The sequence below is a fragment of the Frieseomelitta varia genome, unplaced genomic scaffold (assembly GCF_011392965.1).
Source record: "Frieseomelitta varia isolate USP_RPSP 00005682 unplaced genomic scaffold, Fvar_1.2 scaffold_201, whole genome shotgun sequence".
Taxonomy (NCBI): domain Eukaryota; kingdom Metazoa; phylum Arthropoda; class Insecta; order Hymenoptera; family Apidae; genus Frieseomelitta; species Frieseomelitta varia.
In genome coordinates, this window is record NW_025109762.1 from 503,703 (window position 1) to 527,178 (window position 23,476).

Sequence of the window (23,476 nt, forward strand, 5' to 3'; positions counted from 1 at the left end):
TTAAAAAATAGTTTATATGTGAACCATTCAATTTTGAGCGTAGATGATACAAGAGCTGCCACCTATCATATATTCTTTCATTTTTGTATGCACTGCCACAGACTATATGAATAAACCAAGCATCTTACGGAGTTTCGTGGCCCGTGACCTGAAATACCGACATAGTAAAAAATCACTGGTTTTTTAGCGCATTCTACGTTTTAACAACAGTGAATTGAGGAATTATATCAAGTAAAACGATTGAGGTTGGTCAATGAATGCGCCAGAAACACAAACGAGGTATTCATATACCTTATCTGTGATCTCGTCTGTGGTGACAAACGGTAATACAAATATCTTTCTTACCTCTTGCAGAGAACGAGAAAATAACAGCGAAAATTTAAACTGGCATAGTGAAATTTTTATTCAACTTTATAACTAGCAAACAGATACATTATACAACATACAACCATATAAAAAATTAATTATCTCAAGTATTCCATATCTTGCAACCATACGTTTCACAATTCCTGCAAAAAACATTGTACTCGACGCTTAGACAAACTTAGATACCTATTATCAATTAAATTTATTTCCTACGGTACAGGTAACGCGGTTGAATTAACAATAAGTATTAAATCGCCACGAAGCCCCCATGGTTTTTTCACTTTTTGTAAATGTAACTCTCGGCGCCGCCTCGACCAAAACCTGCAATGCGCAAGAATAAATGTTTCAAGAAAAGAGCCCATCTAAATTACTAAAGAGTTAAAAAAAGAACTAAAAAAAAAACTTCAATTTAATTGAAATTTTTGAAACGTGCTAAAAGTGTTACAATGAGGAGGTATTGTCTCAGGCTGAAATTATCATCTATTGAATTCGAAATTATTGAAATGCAAATTGTACTACAAAAGAGCAAATTATACTACAAAAAGAAGTCTAGAGAGCTATAAGTAGGTCTACAGCTGTGTAGAGTGCTCTCTATTAAGTTCAGATATAACAAAGGTAACATAGGTACAGAATAATAAAGATTGGATAATGACATGATCGTGGAGAGAAGTAGTATATCTCTGTTTTATTCACATTACATGCATCTCATAATGTAAAGTATTAAACAAACTAAAATTCATTAAAATACTGCAGCAGCAGATGTGAATAAAACGTACAAAATCCAAAAATATCAAGTGAAATGAAATTTCGAATCAATAAAACGAATAAGTGTTCCAATACTTATGATCAGAAGTGTATGTTATTCGTGTATTATAAACAGAGTCAAAACAATCAATAGAATTAGAACCAAAGCGAAATAAATCCAACAAGTAAATAGAACAAATCTTCTGCTGATAACCCTGAGTAAACACCTGTTCCAACTTCCTTCCTGAATATTCACTCGTCACTCACCTCCGGGACCAAACAGAGCAGAGTAACACGGATGATTACAGTAAGGTTTGCCCTCGTGTTCCGAATGGCTACCAGGTGTCAAGGTTTTGTTACACTTCTCGCATCGCAAACAGGAACCGTGCCAGTCCTTTCCCAACGAGGTCTTTCTTTCGGCTATAACAAGACAGGACAAATCACGCTCGTACGAATCACGTTTTACCTTGGTACGAGGCTCATTGCTTTAAACATTTTTCCAAGTACGAAATATATACGTATAGTTTTCTTAAAGATACCAATTATATTAATTATCGTGGATTCGTTATTGTTCGACGTCAGACCTGGCGTCCCATAGACGAAGCTTAATCTCGTATTCACGTATCGTGCCGTACAAGTCGATTGTCCGCTTTCGATGTCACCGATCGACAAATGATTCACCGGGTGAAATGGAAACGGGGAAATTATTACGTTCGATCACCGGCTTATTCGCGTGGCCTCAATCCACTTGGCTAAAGCCATGTACGGCTGCATTCCCGATAAAGAAGCCCGAGCGAACTTTGATGCCCCCCTGAAATGAAACCCCCTGACCAAGTAAGCCGAATGAGAAACGGCGGTGATCGTTGGCAAACACCGAGAATTATATAATAATAAGCGGCAGGATCGGATAACGATTAACGCACCACGCGTCGCGAAATTGTCACTTATCGCCAAATCCACTTTTCCTTTGTTACATGATACCAAAACCACGAACAGTTTACGCGTATCACGATATTCACCGTCGTATTTTGTACTGTTGTTAAGTTTGACATCGTATTATTATTTCCGTTATATCGCTATCGAATAAGGTAATTCTTCAACTTAACTCAACAGAAGCGGCACGTCGAATGGCTTCTGAACGAAATTCCGGGTTTCAAATGACTTTTCAGCTTCTAGATAATTTTGAAAACCACTGTTTCGTCAAATTGACTGTTATCTAAAATTCCTTTTCCGTCAATTTCTAAAACAATTATTTGAATTACCTAAGAACCAAAAGAACTCCACAGAATCCTAATTGTTAACATTGCGCAACTGAAAAAGTCATCACGTCAATCGCACGATCGTTGTTACGTTTCATCAGTATACAAAATTACGAGCAACAACAATTGTTCGAAACAATCGTTATTTCCCAGGCTTTACATAAATTGCGATTAATTAATTGATCTTTCTCTCCCGTGAATGAAGAAAATTCCGCTTATTGAGATCGAAAAGCGAAAGAAACACGACCGGCGAGTCGCGCGATCAATCGGATCGGACAATGAGCAGCACACCTCGGCCGAAGATCCGATCGCGACACAGAGGAGAAGTATCCCCAGGCGGGACCTGTGTCGTCGTGAGCATCGTCGTCGCCGGCTCTGCTCCATTAGCAATTTCGTAATTATAAAATTGAATGGGCGACTCCCCAGCGGAGACGATCGCGTGAACGCGTTTCATTCAACGAAGGCGCGAACCCGAGGCGTCTTGCGGGCCTTCGCCGTGAACAAAGCGCGCCAGCCGCGCCGCTTTACAAAATGTCCGCGTTGTTCCGCGGCGAATTCCCACGTGCGGGGGCAAGCACGCGCGATCTGCGCGGCGCTGCGACGTCGCGCGAGTAATCGCGAGAAAGGGTGCGGAGCCGACGACGCAGACGAGGAGCGCTGACTCGATTCGGTCGAGCGCTTTTGTTTTGCGCGTCATCGCACCGAGACGCGGTTGATTAATCGAAAAGCGTGTCGATACCGCCGGTTGATGAGGAAGAGGAGGAGCTATCTTGTTACTGAGCTGATAAGGTTGAAAGAGGCGCGATCTCTCTTTGTGATGCGACACTGCTGGAAATTTTCGAACGTGTACTGAGGCACGTGTGTGCGCGCTACGTGTGCGTGGAACGTGTATCAAGGAATCAAGGATCCGTGTCCTTAGTGCATTGTACTTAGTTGTACGTGTCTTGTATTGTACATGTCTTCAGTACTACACGTACGTCTTTTTTTTTAACACAGTCCTTATTATAAAAAAAATTTTGTTCCGCTGACTTGTGAGAAATCCCGTCTTAACTCGGGATTAAGATATCTTTGTTTGTTGTCGAGAGAAGACACGAAACTTCCCGTATATGAAACGTGTATATTTAAATATACATGTATCAATTTACTTTGTTATATGTGAAATAGGGACCTCTAGCAGAGAGTTGCTACCACGACAAGTTCTTCAGGGCTTTTCTTGGTCCTGCTGGTTGCACGACGTGGAGAGGAGGAGAGAAGGGTGGCGGAATCTGCGAAGGCGGCAGATCGACAGTTTGAAAGACGCAGCAAGAAAAGTGGTAGCTGGAAAGAGGATTTGCTTGGGGGGGTGGCTGGGCGGACTAGAGTGGAGAATGGTCTACCGGAGGAAATAAAGAAAAAGAAAAAAAAAAAAGAAGAGAAGGGAAGAGAAGCAGGGAAAGAGAAGCAGCCGGGGGGATGTTCCTATGCAATCAGCAGCCGCCGATTGTTTGGCGCCCGGGCGCAACGATCCGTGCACAGCACTGTCTGCCTTTTCGCGCTGCCACTGCACACCAGCAATGCTTGACGATTATGCACTCGCTTCTCCGCCGCCAGATAATTAGGAGTTAATTAACTAATGGCCCTTTATGCCGTACCCTTCTTGCTCCACGGCTTCTCTCTTTCCTTCATCCGTTGCGCCATTCTGCCAGCAAGCTGCCCGTTCCTCCCGTCATCCTCTCTCTCCTCTCACTCTCTCTCTCTCTCTCTCTCTCTCTCTCTCTCTCTCTCTCCATGCTGTTTGTCCTTCTCCTAGCTTTTCACTTGCTCTTTCGCCCTCTTCCGCTCTCTCGTTCATCGTTTACGTCGCGGTCTCGTCCTACCCCCTTCGTGCCCTCTTTGCGAACCAGCGTATCTCTCTCTTCCCCCCCCCCCCCCCCCCCCCCCCCCCCCCCCGCCCCCTCCTCCCACCGCGTTTACTCGCGTTGGTTCCCGACGTCGACCCCTTTAGACCCGTTCCCGTGTCTCTCCGCTCCTCGTCATTTTCCAATTCCACTCGCTGGCACCAGCGTCCTTTGTGCTGCTCCTTAGACGCGGAGGAACGTTTGAATGGCAACCAGCGGGCCGCCACCGGTCCGTGGCTTTTTTGTCTTCCCCGCGAGGTTTGATATGTCGTAATGGTATGACGCACCGCGACGCACCGAAGGAAAAAAAGGCTACACTCGCTCCTCTGATTTCGCGGCCTTTTGTCGAGGCGAACCGAGAGGCAACCGTATACACGAGCCGTCGAACCCGCTCTCGCGGCAGACTACAGCGTACGGAATCGGCTGGCAAATGTACACGCGGGATTCCTCGACCGTGTTCCGGCTGGCTAATGCGACACGTCGTCGTTCCAACGTTATTGTCAACGTTACCATCTTCGATTTCATTATCCATCGACGACTGCTGGCTGACAGATTTTTATCAAATCGCAGTGTCTCCCTCCACTGTCGCGACGTCGTAAACAAGGGGGTTTGAAAGGAAAGAGAGGCAGCAGTTGGTTATTCGGTTTTTCTCCTCCTTCTTCCCCGTATCCTCTTCTGTTCACGTCGTTCTTCTTCGCCAACACAAGCCGACTATTCTTCTCCAAACCTGTTTTCCTCCTCTGTTCTTCTTCTTGTTACTCGAGGCTCGTGTCTCGTTGTCGCTCGCCCCGAAGCTGGACACTTTATCGTCGTTGCTCTCGGTGCAACGTGATTTCGGTTTCCTCGTTCGTTCCTCTGTTCGCCGCGGACGCACGTTCGCTCGGCATCGAAAAGTTTTTGTGTCGCACTTGCTGTCTGCGAATTTCTCTCTGCGAAGAAGAATTTCCGTTCGCGCGAGAAATGTTTCGTGTCCATCGTCTTCGAAATTTGAAAGAACTATTTCTTATCTTTCTGTTTCTGTGGGTATATATTCCTAGCTCTGTGCGCGAAATGACTGATTGCGAGAGAGTTTCGAAGGATTATTGTTTTTAAGGATTTTAAGACAACAGACGCTATGATGCTATTCTTGTACCTAAATTAAATTCCTTCTTTGGACTCGTCAAAGATTTTGGTTTCTGAAACAATTATTAATTTTCAGATATTGTTCACGCTTGTGAAATTAAAGAATTCCTTTATTATCTCACCATCCTTTCATACGTTTCTGCATAAAGTATAAGACTGGTAGGCACGTCGAAATGTGAAACAGCCCACAGTTCATTCCCAATTCATTAAGCATAGAAGCGGTTGCAACATTTCGTAGAATCTCGCTGTCAATTGTTTCTACTTTTCTTGATGAAGCCAACGACTCGTGAAATCCGACATCCAAGAAGCATCCTGCTTCCTCGAGTAGCCGCGAAAATCCCTCGAAAATCAGTCGCGTGTCCGCGCAGGAAGAAGGTGAACTCCGACTTGCCAAGAAAGATTCGTGAAAAAGTGACGAAGAGGGTAACGAGGCGAGTCGCTTGGCGAATGCCACGGGATCATTCGAACGCAGCCCGATTTGAAAGCGGATCCCGGCTTTTCAAAGGATCTCTGTTACCACCGAAGGCACGAAGAAGCCTTCAGCTGCCTTTTCGCGAGCGCACGTTACCGGCAGAATGCTCGCTGGAAACAAAGGGAACGCGAGTAGAAAGCTGCGAGAGTGGCTTCTTCTCTTTCTGTCGTCGCCGCCCGCGCGGATCTCCGAGAGGAGAAAGAGGACCGAACTTGGGAAAAGGAGTTACTTCGCCGGGAGAAGTGTGCCGCGATGCGGCGTCTCGGCGATTAATTGAATCCAAAGATCAACGGTTCAAAGGTCGCGGTTAAGTGTAGAGTGAAAAGTAAAATGCGATTTGAAAGTGTAATGCGCTCGAGAGTATGAATGCTCGTTACGTAAGATTCAGTTGAGGAATTTAATCGTTTGACGTGGCATTCGTACAAATATAGATATAGATATTGATATGGTAGCAAAAATCGAACGATTGGAATATATATGCTGATTGAAATAATGAACAGGTTGACATCTCTTTCAAAATCGATTCTCATGGATTTTGTAAGAATTTTTGTGAATCTTCCTTGAACGATTAATTTTGTAGTAGAAACGGATGGTTGAACTTTCGATCGAAATTAATCCATCAAAGTATCAATGGAGGAATGTACGTGTGTAAAATTTGACAATTGATGATACAGTCGTGAGAATTTACGTAACACATAAAAGCGCATATATACACAGTTGCTTACAAAGTAAATTTAAAAATTTATAGGAATTTTCTTGCATCTATCATATATATATCAGTTATATAAAACAATATGAAATTTCATCAAGAATTGACTATCATAATTATATTTGCCAAGTTTGAAACTTGTCATAACAAATTCTTTTACGCTACAGTAACGTGCAATCCATGCAACTTCAACAATACACGCACGTAATAACCAATATTTTAATTATTTTGTACAAGCCAACGCTTGTACAAAAGTTCTTCCACGATAAGTGCTCGAATACCGCATTCGATTTCTCTGTTTCAGCTAGTTGGAGACTAAAACTTCGTTGCAACCTACTAACCTAATCGCTTTGAAAGCCAAGAAACTCCCACAACATCCAGCAAAGTAGCTGAAGCAGGTGTTAACTAAACAGAAGAAGAGCGTCCTCGACATATCCATCGATTGTAAACGGTGTTCGGAACGTACATTTGGTCGGCGGATGACGCGCTGACAGCTGAAAAATCTCCGGTTTTAGAGGCCAATGACCCTCTTTCTCACCTTCCTACCCCTCTTCGAAGCCCCATTGCTCACATTTCTGGCCGCGATACGCGGGAAATGAGTGCCGTCCCTCTAATTCGTATATATATATATATATATATATATATATACATGTTGCCACGGCCATTTCTCACTGGCACCTCACTTGGCCCGATCTGAAGGCCCACATACACGAGGCGGTCGGCAGCCAGCGGCTCTCGTGTATTCAAAAAAATCCGCTTTCAACGCTATTAGTGCTTTAACGGGTGCTGTCTAAAAGGCCCGCTGGGATGAGGAAGCGCGCAATTAAAAGCGAACTCACCCTGAATACTGGGATCGCTCTGAGCGAAGGCGCGCGAACTTCGCGCGAGCCGCCCCAAGGCGCGGCCGAACAGAGCTATCGTTCCCCGACGAAGGTACACAACGGTTTAAAACCAAGCGCATGCACGAGGGAAGGCCCAATCGGCCGATTAGACAACGATAAGGTTATCGCGACGAGGCTCCTCTGGACGCGAGGATCCTCTGCGAATAACGGCCCCGATAAGCGCAGTCTAGTGTCTCGAGGTCGAACGCCGATAGCTGCATCATGTTGTACGTGTCGTATCGTGTTGTTTGTTTCTTTCTGCACGCTTCGAATCGTTTGTTCGAGAGCTGAAACACGGGGGAACGAAGTTAGACGAGTATGGAGAAGTTGAAGACACTCTCTATACTTCGGTGGCTATCGGCTTGGTTCTCCAAGAACTGTGAGTTTGAAACTTCCAGAACTTTGGAAATTGCGCAGAATCGCGCGGATTTTTTTTATGCACTGTTGTAATTTGCATTCTGTATTCAAGATATTCAAAATACAGTGCGCTTTACGATAGGCAGACGAAGCTGACTTGCATAAATGTCTGCGGTATGGTCATATAGTTTTCGTATTTTGTGGAATTTTGCATTAATTCTTAAAACAGAAGTGAATGATTATAAAAATCGAGAGATTGTACTTGACAATCCGGTGACTGACAGTAGCTGAGTTGATAAGAGGGATAAAACTTTGAATATTCAACAACGACAATGAATAAATATGCGATTGTAATTTGACAAGGAATGAATCGATTCGGGAGTTCAAGTTTTCAAAATTAATAATGACGATAAGTAATTTAAAAAACAGAAAAAAACTATTAAACTATCGCAATGTAGAAATTAAAGAATTATTATTTTGATATATTCAGAAGTTTAGAAGAAGAAGAACCTTCGACAATGACAATGAATCGTAAAAAAATTTACGAGTTACAAAAAACGAGGATCAAAATTAACTGTGGAAATTCGAGAAAACGAAAAGTAACATACCATACAGCTACGATAGAACAAATGTCGCGAAGGAATCGTCGAATATTCCAGAATAAAAATAGAAATTACAATTGCCGTTTAAACGTAGCAATTCTGTAGATAGCGTTAATGAATGGGGCATTATCATAAATATCGAGGACAGCATTTTATAACTCGCGGTTCTTTCAGCGGCATCGATTACGATAAAAACGCCTGCACTCGATAACCAATCATTATCATATTATCGCGGTACAAAGTACGCTTGGAATTATATAAACGAATCAATAAATAAATAAATACATTACATACGACGTTTTAAATTTAAAACGAGTTTTGAACAGTCATGACAACATGATCGACGACATGTCAGAATACTCGATCAAGCGCGATACATTTCATTGTATAAAATTTCCTTCCTAGTGAGTCGTATTACCCGACATTCGCGTTACAACAGAACAAGACTGACATAATGTTTGTCAAGGTGGACCGCGAGGACGTGCAATGACATCATTTCGTGTCGTCATTTCACGCACATTGCTGCACACGAACGAGACGAGGCGCTCGTGACGCGAATTCTCTACAGCAGGATGTTCACGATCGTGTCGGGTCGGTGCACACGAAACGGCCAGAATTTTTAATCACACTTCCAACAATTATAACACATTCCCAAATGTGTGTATCTTCCCTTTGTAGTTTCTCGGAAATTGCAATTGTAATTAATTTCAATTATATTGTAATCTGCCACTTCAGAGTGAAACAATCGTCGACGAAACATCGATCATACTTTGTTCGATTGGTTTCAAACATTATAGATATATGTATCCTTACGTCTAATGAATATTAAATTCCGAATGATCTTCGCACATCTTAGAACATTTCATACGCAACAATCGAATGTAAATCTAAGCGAGAAATTTCGTGGGCGCAATTCCAGAAAAGAACATTATAACCAGATTGGATCGTTTTAAAGTGGCTGCGTACCCAACATAATTCTGCGACGCATGTTGTACACGTTCGGTATATTGGTAGCATTATTCGTCATCGGCTTAAGGAGGATTGGGCAACGTTTATAATTATCGCGTTCATTTTCCTACGGTATGTCATCGCGATATGGAAAAGATCGGATTATTTGAAATGTCACGAGGATTAAGAATATTATAGATCATTTTGGAGCACCATTTGTACTTTCTGATAGCACTCGATGAGTTTTCAGTTTAGAGAATCGATTGAAAAATTACACTTACATTTCAATTTCGGCACTCTCACTGTACTATAATATACGAGTTACTTTGATGCCGCCTTGTCTCCATTCAATGTTTGTCAACGAGTTAAATCTATACAAACAGGTCAAACTGTTCATCGAATACTACATCGAAAATACGAGTTACATATGTGAAATATAATTCATTTTCAATAGAAACTTCTCAAAAATTTCTATAAAATCTTTTCGACGTGAATGACAGACTCGCAAGACTGCACGAAATTCACAATAAAGAACGGAACCCAAAATTTACCCGAAAAGCGCAGAAGTTACGTCGGAGAATAAAGAAAGCGTCTAGTCGAAATAAACAGAAAGCATATATACTCGGTAAAGTATATTCCCCGCGAGACATTTAGAACAAAGAAATTTCCAGCAAAATTCGAAATTTCCGCGAAGAAGAAAAAAAGGAAAAAAGATGTGAGAAGAAGAAACAGAAGTACTCACCGAAATAGACAGGCTTGTCGCACTTCGGACAGTTGGGCATGATGGAACTCTGGTCTGGCTCTCGTTGGAACAACTACGGAAGCGTCGAACAGGATCCACTCAACAGCGTGGTCAAGCGCGTACTGGGCCCGTACGTTCTGCAAGGTAACGCGATTCTCTCTAGTTGATTGAGCGTACGAACGTGTGTTAACGCCGGTCGGCCGTGTGTGCGCGTGTACGAGAAACCCGTGTTAAGGTCGCGTCGGTTCGACTTCGGAACTGGTATCTCCACTACTTATGTAGGTATACGTGTCTTTACGTAAATATACGGGGTGTTCCTGTGCAATCGGTCAAGGGATGATTCTACGTGGAAAAAGGAAGAACAAAATTTGTTCGTTTTGTGGAGGCTTCGTCTCCGAAAGAGAAACGAGTTTGAAAATATCACGCGATACATTTGAATTTGATTACTTTGGAAATTGGTCAGGAGAGAATAATTCAGAAGAGATTATAGAGATCAATGGCGTGGAATAAAATCGTCGTGACATGCTTCGTTTCCAAGGTAATTAAATTTGGAGAGATTTGTCAGACGCGCGCGTGTACTAAGTCGATTTTTAACTAAACACGTTCAAACTCCATTTTCGAGGCTTTGACCCTCTGTAATTTAGTTCACTCATCAGTCAGACGAATTACTAATTTGTTATAACTGTTTACACTTACAATTTCAAATCTAGGAACTAACAATTACTCAAAGTAAATCAGTTGATACTTTTATGCTGTCGTATCGATAAAATATAATGATGAAGCAACAAGTAGATGATACAATTTTCAAAATGTGGATTTAAGAATGCGAAACATTTTATTCCATAGAATAACCTATCTCCTATCGATTATTCAATTCTAAATTAGTGAAATTCGATGAATCTTCAAGCTCTAACTTCTTGAAAACGAGACTTTTGATGAACAAAATTTTGTTCTCACTTTTCAATTTATTCTTGCACTCGGAATAACCCTCCGCTCGGTTCACGATCACGCGAACACCCTGTATACATCTGTATACAAACACGCGTATGCCGTGTTTCTACGTGAACGTACATCGAGTGTGCGTGCACCTGAACTTGCGGTGGAAGCGAAGTGTCTTCAACACGCGATTGTATGCAACCAAGATACAACGCGGATGGATAATCGCTAACGGTCGCTTGCTCGAGAGGTACGACTTCTTCGACCGATGGAATCGCTCTGCTGGCCGACCGATCCCGTTATCCATTGTTGACAGATTCGTTATCGAAAACGCATAGCTAAGTAACAGGGCTGCACATGAGTATTCAATGATAGTCGGTATACTCGCTCGCTATTTGTATACGTAAATAACGGAGCGGACAGCAGCGACAGGAATGCGATCGAACGAGGATCCAGAGGATATATGAGCTTGGAGAACTGGAATTGGGCTAAGGTTGAGGATAGGAGGGTGGTTGACGAAATAAGAGGAGAAAGAGAAGAGGTAAATCGATGACTAGGCGAGTTGGAGCTGGTTGGAAGAGATATTGATGAGGAACCGGTTTCAATCGAATGAACGATCTTTGCTCCGTTTTTTTCTTTTTTTTTCCTAGCATCGAATCTGTGGGGTAGTCACTTGGTTTTTAGCCCTTTTAGGAATTTCTCTTTGTCTCAGTCTTGGAGGAAAATAGTTTTTTTAAGTATTCTAGAACTTACTCTATATTTATATTTTTTAATGTATTTGTCATCGTTTAATTATACTTAGAATTCTTTGTTATTAATATAGAACAATTGAATTTGATTTTTATTATAATATATTAGTCTACGAGACCTTGTATAACAGTTGAGTAAGTAATATTTAAGAATTAATACTATTATACCACGACGATTATTAGATTATGTTCGTAAAGAAGTTGATGTTGAAATGATGCAACAACAAATAATAATTAGTTTGTGGAATTAGATCTTTAGATTTTAAGAATGTTTCCTCATCATTATCTCGAGTGAAAGCATTAATTAATCACAATTTCAGTTACCTGCGCCAGAGTATAGAAAGGACACCGTTGCACGAAGCAGTGAAAAACAATCAGGCTGAAGTAGTCAAGCATTTAGTGGAAGTTTGTGCTAACGTGAACAATGAAGACGTCCGTGGAATTACACCATTAGTTCTAACAGGATCCACAACAGAAAGAAAGAACTGAAATTTCCAAATATAATAGCATCGTCCAGATTCTTGTAAGTGCAAAAGCTTCACCAAACATCGCTTACCTCGATACAGGTATTTATCGAATTCATTTAAGATCATGGAACATCATCAAATCTACACAATTGAGTTTTCCAGTTGAGAATAATTAATACAGAAATTGCGTCGCATGGTTAAAGTGATTTGAATTTGCATATTCAACTACCTGTTTTAAAAATGCCAAATGTTTCCTGTTCTTTACATGCTTCTTTTCTGTTGAAGATCTTTGTTAACTTCGCCGTGTTAGCACCAAAAGAGGAGTTGCAAACGGAAGTAGTTATGTCTCTTATTGCAGCAACTACGAACATGAAACAAACGATACTGCAACATCCATTGGTGGAAATGTACCTCTGAGTAAAGTGGTCCAAGCTGAGAATCTACTTCTATAGTTTGCTCTTCGTCCACGTCTTGCTGGTCTTCTCCCTGTCTGGTTACTCTATAACGATATTGCAACCCGAGATTAATTCCATCCCGTGGAATGTGATTCTCAGTTTCTCTTCTTGCCTCCTGCCCTTTTACAATCCAGTTATGCAGGTGTTGATGATGCCTAGGTTCCTGTTTGTGATTAGAACAAAATTAATACGCAAAATTTACACGTTTCGCGTATGCGACGTGTAATATTTAATTTTTAAAAAAGGTACAACGGCAGTATGTTTCTCACCTTGTTCATCTTATCATTATAATTCTGTTTCTCAGTTGCGTCTCAATGAAGATTTGAGTTTGTACAAACGTTAAAAGTCTGTATTTACGCAGTTGAGACTGTAATTGTGGTTCTTCTATTAAACATTTTTCAAAAATACATGAATATCCGCACTCAACTTATAATTCATTAAAGGTATAGATAGTTTCAGTTATTACTTGAAACAGTCTGAGACGCGGTTGTCATTCGCCTGCGCGGGCATATCACTGGCAGTTTTAATAGGTAGCATCTATAGTAACATTACGACTACATTGAAAGAAAAAGAATTACACGATGCTCGACATGATCCCCCTGGTCTTGCATTCCGTCAGTCTGGCAATCCTGCTCGCCTGGATGCAAATGATGCTGTTAATCGGCCGCGTTCCAAAGTATGGATATTACACGCTCATGTTCTCTACCGTACTGAAGAACATTCTGAAGGTCAGTAGTAGACCCGTAGTAATCAACCGACGACGCGGTCTCCGGCGTACCGCGTGTAATAATCGCTATTTCCTCGCGCTGTTTTCGTTCGTCAGAATCGAACCCCCAAGAAAAAAAAAGGTAAAAAAGTAATGAGGAATCCCCGTTGAAACGAAGAACTCCCAATTTCCCTCGTTAAAACGAAGAACTTCCAATTTCCCTCGTTAAAACGCGTCGAGTCGCGGTTAAACGGGCGCGAATAAAAAGCAGCCACGTTCGACACCATAAGAACGCCGTTTTTCACCGAAGAGAGAAAGAGAGAGAGAGAGAACGTGCGAGTCGTTTCAACAGAGGTAGCGTTAACCCTGATTTAATATGCCGAGGGAGAGTCCTCTCCCTCTTTTTGTATCTTTTTTTTCTTTCCTTTTCCTCTTTTTTTTTTTGTTTTTTCTTTTAATTCCGTCTGTGCGACGAAAGATCCCGCATTTAGCCGAAACGAAAGGTACAAGAGAGCGAACCGAGGCGCTCCTCCCTTCGGCGAATATCGTTAGAAATGAAAAGCGAAAGAGGAAGGGGTGGAAGAAGGAAGAAGGCAAGATTCTAAATGTCTGGTCGCTGATATGGCTGCCATCAGGACCCACTTGCCTACCCCTTCGCGCAGTCGGTGTACTACACCACCCTTCTCTCTTCGCGATTATAACAACGTGCATCTGGGGCTTTTTATTCCCTTTCAGGTTCTCCTAGCGTTCGTCTGCCTGATTGTCGGATTCGCGTTCAGCTTCGCCGTTTTGTTTCACGGGAACGACCAGTTTCGCAATTTATGGAGGGCCGTCGTGAAGATCGTGGTAATGATGATGGGCGAGTACGAGCACAGCGATCTGTTCTCGGACGAGAAGAATGGGAATTCCCTCCTGTCAGTCACGAGCAGGATCGTGTTCCTTGTTCTCGTCGTGCTCGCTAGTATGGTCTTGATGAACCTGATGATCGGCATCGCAGTCAATGACTAAGGTCTCGAGGAGTACGGTCCGCCGATACTCTTACTCACTTTACCTTCGATATCCATTACGTAAACGTTCAGTTCAGTACGCTCAATGAATAATTAGTAATAACATCACAAATAATAATAAATCATTGGAACATTAACGATCAATGATTGACGACATTTGAAAACTACATGGGAAAAATATTAGTACCAATCATCATTTGTAACTTGTGATGAATTATATATGTTTAATATATGATTGATATGATTTGATATACAAATATATTAAATCTATAAAGCACATTTGTTTATTGTGTACTCCATAGAAGTATAAATTATGATAATTTTATTTGAATGGGAGAAATATTACACGGAAAAAATCTTATTCGAATTTAATTCAAATGGAAAAATTTTGCTAAAATTTTCGAAACAAAAAAAAAAAAAAAAAGATATTAATACTAATGACTAGCGACATAACCTTAACATCATGTAATTTTCAGCTCTTAAAATTAGTGTTTGATAACATTATAGCGTCATGTATCTATGTAAATGTAAATCTTAGAGAAAATTTTTTAGTCTCTATTTATTAAACATTATAGTAACTGAATTACAATATTACCTGAATATGCAAGGAACTTTGCTCTGTTGAAAATTAACGAGAAAGAACTTCAATGAGTCTACCTTTGAATTAGAAACACTTATTGCTCGGAGTCGGTATAGTAGAGAATTCCTGCTATCGACGTGACCTAGCGAAAACTTTATTAAATATCAATCTGAACATAGATGTCTCTTCGATACCATTTTAGATTTTCGAATTTGCATGTTCGTTAGTGTCACTGCATATTGAGTCTGCCCTTCCGAGCAGAATCACCGAATATTGGTAAGTAAACATTATGAAATATATATTTGAAAATGTGTGATACATCGTAGATAGTTGTTTTTTAGTTATTGCTTGTGATTCGGAATCTTTTGTCATTCATTCGATATTTATCGTATTTGATTAAATTTGCATGCTACCTTCAATGATCCTCAAGTGACCACGCTCGCGAATAATTTTACGAACAATAAAAGCAATTTACGCAATTACATTTTGCAATTAATTACATTTATGGCAGCATACAAATTTCACATTATGCTTTAATTAAAGCGATAATTAAATAGGATTTTAATGAATGTGTGTTTGATACCATACCGTCATCCTGGTCAGTAATCCAACGTATATAATACGTACGTCTATGTACGTATGTTTTGTTTTCAATAAAATTCATTGTCTCGGCGAGGCTATTGAAAAATTGTAATCGAAACGTTACAGATCGCATGTTGGTAGATACGACTTTGTCAACGTCCAATCAAATACTTATACGATCGCCATGTTGTAAAAAAAGGCGGGAAACACAGGAAACAGAGGAAACAGTGACATTCAAAGAGAAGTTGCAATTTCGCCATATCGAGGATTATTCTGGATATTCGAACTTCCGTAAGTCTTCGTTTTATTTTTTTCTCTTTAACGCCGTTCCCCTCCCCCCTTTCTCTTTGTTTTTTCTACTTTTCGTTTTCTGAATTAGTTCACAACTTTCCAAGAATGTGCAGCACGGAACGTGATACATGCGATGTGTACCTGAAAGTACCGTACAACTTCGTGCAGGCAGCATAATTGCAATTTGTTGATAAGATTTATGTAGGCAGTGGAGAATTTACAAGAACGTTAATCCAGGCACAAGTGAACACGAGTCGCGTTCGTTGTCCCAGGAATAATTAACGCGAAACTCAACAGAGGTACGTGATTTTGACGTTTGAGGTTATTAATGCAAGTATGTATGTATATAACGTTTGCGTGTAAATAATCGAGCACGATCAAACGCGTTATTTCAACGGGACATGATGTTTTACTGTTTCATCAGGAAGGATCTCGGCGATGAAATCGAGGACACGGTATTCGATTTATCTGAAATATATCGTTATTTTGACGTAAGACGAATACTAATGGATCGTACGCAATCAATCACTTGCATCCACATGACGCGTTTCTCTTTGTTCTGTGGTTCCAGAGATGGCACGAAAGTCAGCTTTGTTGCTGGCTAATAAGACCCGTATATTTGTTCGGATTTCAATTAAATACGGAAATCGGATAGGACAGTGGCGAGCGAATGCATTACCATAAATTATCGTTCACCCGCGGCTATAAAGAAATCAGACGTGCACCTGCCTTAACGGTTGTAACAGGTCTGCATGTAGTTCGCGATCTCTGGCGTCACATTTTTATTTCCATGAAAAACGGCACTAGGCGTGCAATTGTTTCTTTAAATTCCACACTTGCGACGAAAGAGAAAAGAGAAAAAATACGAAAGAGGTGTTACCGAGTGAGATAAAGAGATTAAGAGATCGTATAATTTGTAGGGTCGACATTGAAATGCGCAACCAGGACTGAAGAAAAATTCACAAACGAGTTTTCCTCAACTTGAAGAAAGATTTCCGAGTGGAATTCATGGAATTTGAGCATTGGCGTAAAAACATTCACCAGTCGACAGTGTGAAAAACTAGCCTATGTTTATCCTCAATTGTGATAAATCACGATTTTCAAAGCTGGAGATACATGTAAGTTCAATGTGTTCTCTTTTCCTTCGAATTTAATGTCTTTGTATCTTCATATCTCGAAACTCGTGTTTGCACAATCAATAATGAAATGTTCTTCATAATTAAATAACAGAAGAAACAGAAGCAAGTGGGCTGCGGAGGCGTAATTCAAATAGAAAAAAAAAATCCGATGACAAATTGGGTAGTCGTAAGTGAAAATAAACTTAATAGAAAATAAACGTTTTGCTTATTGTTTGACCATAAGTTTTTGTGGTAGGTAGAGGGATTGCGAGATAAGAGGATCATGGATGGTCCTTTCGCACAACGAAAATAGTGTGCAGGAGTCACAGTAGCAGTGGTGGCAGTGGTGGCAGTGGTGGCAGTGGTGGCAGTGGTGACGGTGGGCGCAACAGCAGCAGAGGCGGTGGTGGCGGTGGCGGTGGTGGTGGTGGTGGTGGCGGCGGCGGCGGCGGCGGCGGCGGCAGAAGCAGCAGCAGCAACAGCGGCAATCATAGTGGCGACGACGATGACGACGATGACGACGATGAGTACGACGACGACGACTATGGCAACGGTGACGGTGACAATGACGACGATGACGATGCAACGATGACGACAACCAAGACGAAGACGGTGTTAGAAGTTCGGATAAATTCGGAGAGCTTCGGGTGGGGTCGGTTCGCCGCCTTGCCTGCCATGACTGGCCGGTCGTGGCCTCGCGGGGGGTGAGGGTGGGGGTGAGGTGGCGCGTCGGCGAGGGAAGCAGCGGCGGTGAATCCGGCGTCGTGATTGGTCGTCGCGTGGGAGAGCCGCCCGCCCGAGCTCACCGTGACCGGCAGTCGACATCGAGCATTCAGGCAGAGCACGTCGAGCAACGGATTCGAAACTAGAAACGCAAACACGCAACCTCGGGACCTTACTACGGGCACGATGGCCGTCCGGCGCGTGCACCGTCAACAACAACAACAACAGCAGCAACGTCGTCACCGTCGTCGTGGTGCCGTACTCGCCGTCGCGCGTGTTCTTTGTACTTACCTGCACACGGAATCGAAGCAACAGCAGCAGCAGCAGAATTGCGCGCTCGCTAAAGCATCGTGGCCACCATCGTGCGGATACGTGGCGCGCGGACTATGCGCCTGGTGTACGCAATAAGAAACGAAAGAAAAAAAGGGAAAAGATACCTAGACGCGTATACACACACGACGACGACGCACGAGAAGTTGCTGGCAGCGCGCGCGCTAAATACGACACACATCACGGGGTCCAGGGGCAACTCTACACACGACTCAACCTACATCACACACGCTCCATCGTTACTTCCACCTTGTCCCCTCGTTTCTATCAGCCGTGTGTATATTGCACGCTCCTCTCCTCCCTTGTGTGCGCCGGCCTTCCCACGCGGTCCTCGTATCTTCGTCGAGATTACGTTTCGGTTAATAGGCAAGGAAACGCGCGTCGGCTGTTAAACCATCGGCCCGCGTTTGTCCGTTCACGCGTTTGTACATGTTTTCTCTCGTGCATGCCTGTCGATGATCATCGATGATACTCGTTCGATCGTAAATGCTATCGTGTCGTCTCGTCTTTGTGTTTTGACTGGTGGTGCGTTTATTGTTCGTGTTCCGATCTCGTCTCACCGCGACGTTCTTTTTTTTATACTTACGGTGCAACGTTCTCGTTCCTGTGCCTTTCTCGTCGAAGGAGGAAAAGAGAAAAGCGAAGCAAAGATCAAGTAAAACAGAAAAGGGGAAAAATAGTGTGCATTAAAATATATAGAAGCCTAACCTCCTCCGTCGACGATAGTGGCGACGGTGGTGGAGGCGAAGGTGACGGTGACGGTGACGGTGACGGTGAAACGTTTTCTGTGTGCTCCGTGCTGTTCTTCCGTCGTTTGTATCGTATTGTTCGTTGTTGTGCGGGATTAGTGACACACAGAAATACCGAAGGGAAGGAAGTGTCTGTCGCGTCGGTGGCGTTCTTTCGTCGCGTAGTCTCGTGCGCGCGTGACAGAAGAGAGGAGCACACGCAGACGATAATAGAAAGAGAGAGAGAAAGAGAGAGAGAGACAGAACAGCAGCCACTGTTCCGACGGATCGTAGCAGCCCGGTTAAGAAAAGAAGAGGAGGGAGGGAGACCTGTGGTCGAGCATCCTTTCCTTTCGGCTCTCTCGAACCGGCGTGCCCTCACAGAGTTTGTTTCCGCTTGTTGTTCGATACTTGTCGCTTGTGTGTTATTCTGACCACGTCGTGTTGGGACGGACTCACGGCGGAGCCACCGGTTTTCGAAATTCCCGCGTCGGCCGTATCGGCCGCCTAACCTCTCCTCGGTCCGCAACTCGAGACGGACACACCTCTCGTGTTAAGTCGCCGAACGACGAAGACAGGAAAGACGGTGGCCGTCGCTCGGCCAGCAATAATGCCGCACGTGAGCAGCAGCGGCGGCGGCGACGATCTCGGCAGCGAAGACGAGGTCAAGGTCTTCAAGGATGAGGGCGAGGACGAGAAGAGGTCCTCCGAGAACCTCACGGAGGAGAAAAGTTCCCTTATCGACCTCACGGAGTCTGAGGTGCGTCTCAGCTAGTGAATCACTAGAAAATTCTACGCAACCCTCTTTCTCTCCTATCCGTACAACAGACACGGTGTCGTTACGTTAGAGTTTAGAGTGTGCATGACACAACGTGTCGCGTTATTTTTTTTTTTTTTTCTCCTCTTTCTCCCTGTCTCATCACTGTGTGCAACAGTATCGGACGCGTTTCTTCTTCTTTCCTCCACCCACTCGATCGTGACAGCCTAAGGACGTCGCCATTAAGTGCATGCGTGTGTTTGCAGGAAAAGGGTTCGCTCGCCGGTGGAAGTTACGCGACGACCGGCAAGACGTCAGCAAGATCCGATCTCAGTCCTGTTTTCGGTGAGTCCTCGTTACTATATTTCTTTCTTTATATTTTACGACACTGAGGGGAAAAACTGCAAGAGTTTCTCTCCTCTTTAATTGAAATCTTCTCGAGATAATATCGGATGAATATTCGGTGGTAACTTTCTTTGAAGATCTTAAACATCGTGATTGAAGTGAGAAAATTGTAGAACAAACGTAGGGGAAATAGAGATTATAAAATGTATACATATATGTCAGAGTGAAAGGAACACCTGGCAAAGTCATACTATCAAATCGCTTAATTCAAAAACTTTGGTTAATATGCAAAACAAAGACAGAAGTCGGCAAATATAAAGTGCCTGCCGTGTATATACATTATACGTACATATTACTAGCTCCTATTAACAGGCGTTTAAATTCCATTCTAAATTCATTTACTTTAAATTAATATACGTATGTACATACGTACACGTTAATCAGCAAATGAATGAAATTTGCTAAACGAGTACGTTCGCTCTGACGTACGTATGTATATATGCATACACATTCGCGCTCGTCGACACACGCGTGTACGTACGTAGCCAACGTATTATCCAATCTCGTCTAAATCAAAATATTGCGTAAACAACGTTCGACGTGCAAAAATGGTGAATTGCCACGAAGAACGAATTAGGAACAAAGGATGATTGATGGCGAACGCGACACGGTCGAAAGTCGTTGCACGTTATTCGTTCACCGTCGGACGTTTATCGCTCGCCGTCTCTCTCGCCTATGAAATCTGATAACGTGTTATGATATTTTATGCGTGTCGCGAGGGCAGGTCCCTGATTCATATAAATTAACATCATTGCAGATGGTTATCTTACGATCTGGTAACGTAATCTACTCGTAGCAAATCGCTTTTATGTCCTAATGATAATTTAGTAGACGCTTCTCTCACTCTCTGTCTCATCGCCGCCGTGGCACAGACGTTGTCGTTGAAATCCTCGGAGAGAAAGAAACGTTCTTGTCACGCTGGTTTCCTCCTCTCGTCCGATGATTAACAATCTCGTGGTATCTCGATCGGTAAACGAGATTATCGGGAGCCCACCGTGGCTACGTATTATCATCGTCTGTTGCGCCCAATCGGCTAAAAATGAAAATACTCGTCCGCGAGCGCGTGGTTCCTGATTTCCGTTTTGACGCGCTTCCGGCGAGAGCAACGCGCACGTACGCGTCATTCGCGCACGTTCCACGCGAGAAATTCTCGTGGTAGCCAAGAATCGCGAATTTGGACCAATTTTTGGGGGGGATTTTTGAACGTATGAACGCCGAGAAGTATCGAGTTTAGTAGGTTTAGTTTTTGCGTCAATTATAAATGAGAAATATGTATAGATTGTTCGTGCAACAAATGATATTAGCTAGCTCAAACTTGGATCGAACTTATTTGAACAACACGACGGTTGAGTTTCAAAAGATTGCTCATATTTCGAACGTAATTCATTTTCTATTCATTCTTTCTGACACGTATCAGTGGTAGGTTTCGATGGTAATCTGGAAATATATATACCATTGAGTTTGAATACTATCGCGTAATCCTGTAATTGATGTTCGTGCGGAGTTGTCTTTTAATAATAGATTTTTTTCTTTTCTCATGAGCTTTAGATAGAATCTATGCACACGCGGAATAGTAGGAACGTGTCATTTATAACCAGGGGAAACGTAGCCTCTGGTAATAGTATCGTTAAAAATTGAATCGTGTCTCGCTTTATAATTTTTATCAATCAGCCGGAGATTTGAAAGGTTTAATTCGCGTAACAATTCCGTTAAACTTAATCTATTTATTTTTCGTATTAAAAATACATTGTGTTATTGCACAATTGACATTTGCAATCGCTGATTGTCTGTGACCAATGAAATTGTGTCTGATTAACGCTGCTGTTCTCTTCACTCTCTCTTCGTGCGCGTGTCGCTTTTTCTTTTTTCTTTTTTTTTTTAAACACTATATTCATAAAAAGCGTATATTCATATACCATAGGAATGTTCCTCAGTATACAGTGTTTTATTTATTTAAATATAACATTTATTTCGAGTCGTATAGATACAAGAAGAACAACAGACAAATTAACACCGGAACTACTAAATTCGTAGCTCATAAATATAAGATTTCTCGTAAAATACATAAGATGTAGCGACGAACAACTTCCTTCTCCATTCAGTTTCTCCGGTTCAGGTGTCGTCTTCCAATCTACGATAATTCCAGTTTAAATCGCTCGTAACTTTATTCATTAGGGCTCGAGTAAACTGTGAATAGGCATGTATGAATTTTATGAATGGATCGTTCGATGCACGTGCAATACCTCAATGAGAGGAAGTGTCATGTTTCTTCAATCATTGGCGTATCCTGATTTTCCCACGGTCGCTGTTCTTTCATTCATAGTTCCTTTTTTCTTTTTTCTTTACAACAGAAAGTCGCCTCGTACTCGCGATCATAATCTCGACTCTTGCACTCGTAATCGTAAGAATTCTCGGTTCCATGGATTTTTTTTTTTGGAAAAAAATCGCGTTTCTGTTACTGTTTCTTTTTTTTTTTTGTTTTGACAGAAACATACGATACCGTTTTTTCCCCGCTGTTTCCAAGTAAAGGCGACGCTCGTTCTTCGCGGAAACGGCAATAAACATCGCGCTCTCGCTCGCCGAAAATTTGGTAGGCATTTATCGACATTCAAGACACGCACAACGCACTCTTTTGTTCCACACTCAGTGTTTAAATCACGGGCCACGGCGGAACACGTTTTAACGTGCTTGAAACTTTGTCGCCCCTCTTGTTTGGACCGTTTCCACTCCATTGGAAATAATTATCGAAAGTCTCGGCGACTATAGGTTTGGTACAATGTATGTCGTCTTCGGAATATTCCTCTGAGCGGTTAGAATCTAAATCCTGGGATCGCGTTAATCTTTAACGGTCTGCTAATATTTTATAACTGTGTAGGATGTCGCGAGTGAATGAATTAAACTTTGGGAAGTTTAGGAAAACTTCAAAAACAAAAGAAGCATGCAAATCTCGAAGCAACGGTATGCAACCCATCGAAGGTTTCATTTGTAATTCTTTTCACTTGTATCATCAATTTCTGTTTTTTAATATCAGAATTGTGAGAGAGAGTTCCAAGGGTTTGAGGATTTATTTATAATGTTGTGATATTGTTATTATTTGATCCTTAATTGGTCGAGACGACTGATATCAACATTAATTAAAAGCTGCAAATGATCTTGTAAACTTACGTAAGTGTTGATATTTGTTATCAGTGGATGCTATCACGAAGATTATAGTTACGATAAATACGACGAAATGTATCTACACAGAATTCTTTACGTGTCTTCACATCAAAGTGTTTCATCTGCTACGACGTAACTACAACACAATTCTAATTGAACTTTCCTAACGAGTGTTGTCCCATTTTTCGAGATGTATCGAAACATTTGCAGCTTTCTTACCTTTTACAAAAGCTAAAGCACGTGTATATGTCAATACTAAAAAAAAAAAAAAGAAAAAAGAAAAATCGAAACTAACAGAAGGAATCTAAAAATCATAAAAGATAACAAGTTGCAATTTGTTTCAAGCCGATAACGCACAACTTGAATAAAAACGTTTCTCAGAAACGGCGTTTCAACGATTAAGC

General features: G+C 42.1%; 2 protein-coding genes and 1 pseudogene across 2 annotated transcripts in view; 2 read left to right on the top strand and 1 right to left on the bottom strand.

Moving 5' to 3' along the window:
• Positions 1–378: 378 nt before the first annotated feature.
• LOC122526868 (cysteine-rich protein 1-like) lies at positions 379–10,233 on the bottom strand. Its single transcript, XM_043650481.1, has 3 exons — positions 10,080–10,233; positions 1,378–1,530; positions 379–687 (listed from the first exon to the last, which is right to left on the bottom strand). The coding sequence occupies exons 1-3, from the start codon at positions 10,117–10,119 to the stop codon at positions 644–646; spliced, it is 237 nt and encodes a 78-aa protein (XP_043506416.1). The 5' UTR covers positions 10,120–10,233; the 3' UTR covers positions 379–643.
• LOC122526885 lies at positions 10,121–14,545 on the top strand (annotated as a pseudogene).
• A 2,967-nt stretch (positions 14,546–17,512) lies between these two features.
• Positions 17,513–23,476, top strand: part of LOC122526886 (protein pangolin, isoforms A/H/I/S-like) — a 185,499-nt gene continuing 179,535 nt past the window's right edge. Inside the window, exons 1-2 of the mRNA XM_043650512.1 lie at positions 17,513–19,511; positions 19,775–19,853. Coding sequence (XP_043506447.1) covers positions 19,362–19,511; positions 19,775–19,853 — 229 coding nt within the window. The 5' untranslated portion in view covers positions 17,513–19,361. The remainder of the gene's footprint in view (positions 19,512–19,774; positions 19,854–23,476) is intronic.

What these genes read in the sequence shown, in the direction of transcription:
- LOC122526868 (XM_043650481.1), bottom strand. Translation starts at nt 10,119, where the DNA reads ATGCCCAACTGTCCGAAGTGCGACAAGCCTGTCTATTTCG. An exon ending in CGACAAGCCTGTCTATTTCG is followed by an intron (nt 1,531 to 10,079) that starts GTGAGTACTTCT and finishes GTCTTGTTATAG; the next exon opens with CCGAAAGAAAGACCTCGTTG. An exon ending in TGCTCTGTTTGGTCCCGGAG is followed by an intron (nt 688 to 1,377) that starts GTGAGTGACGAG and finishes TGCGCATTGCAG; the next exon opens with GTTTTGGTCGAGGCGGCGCC.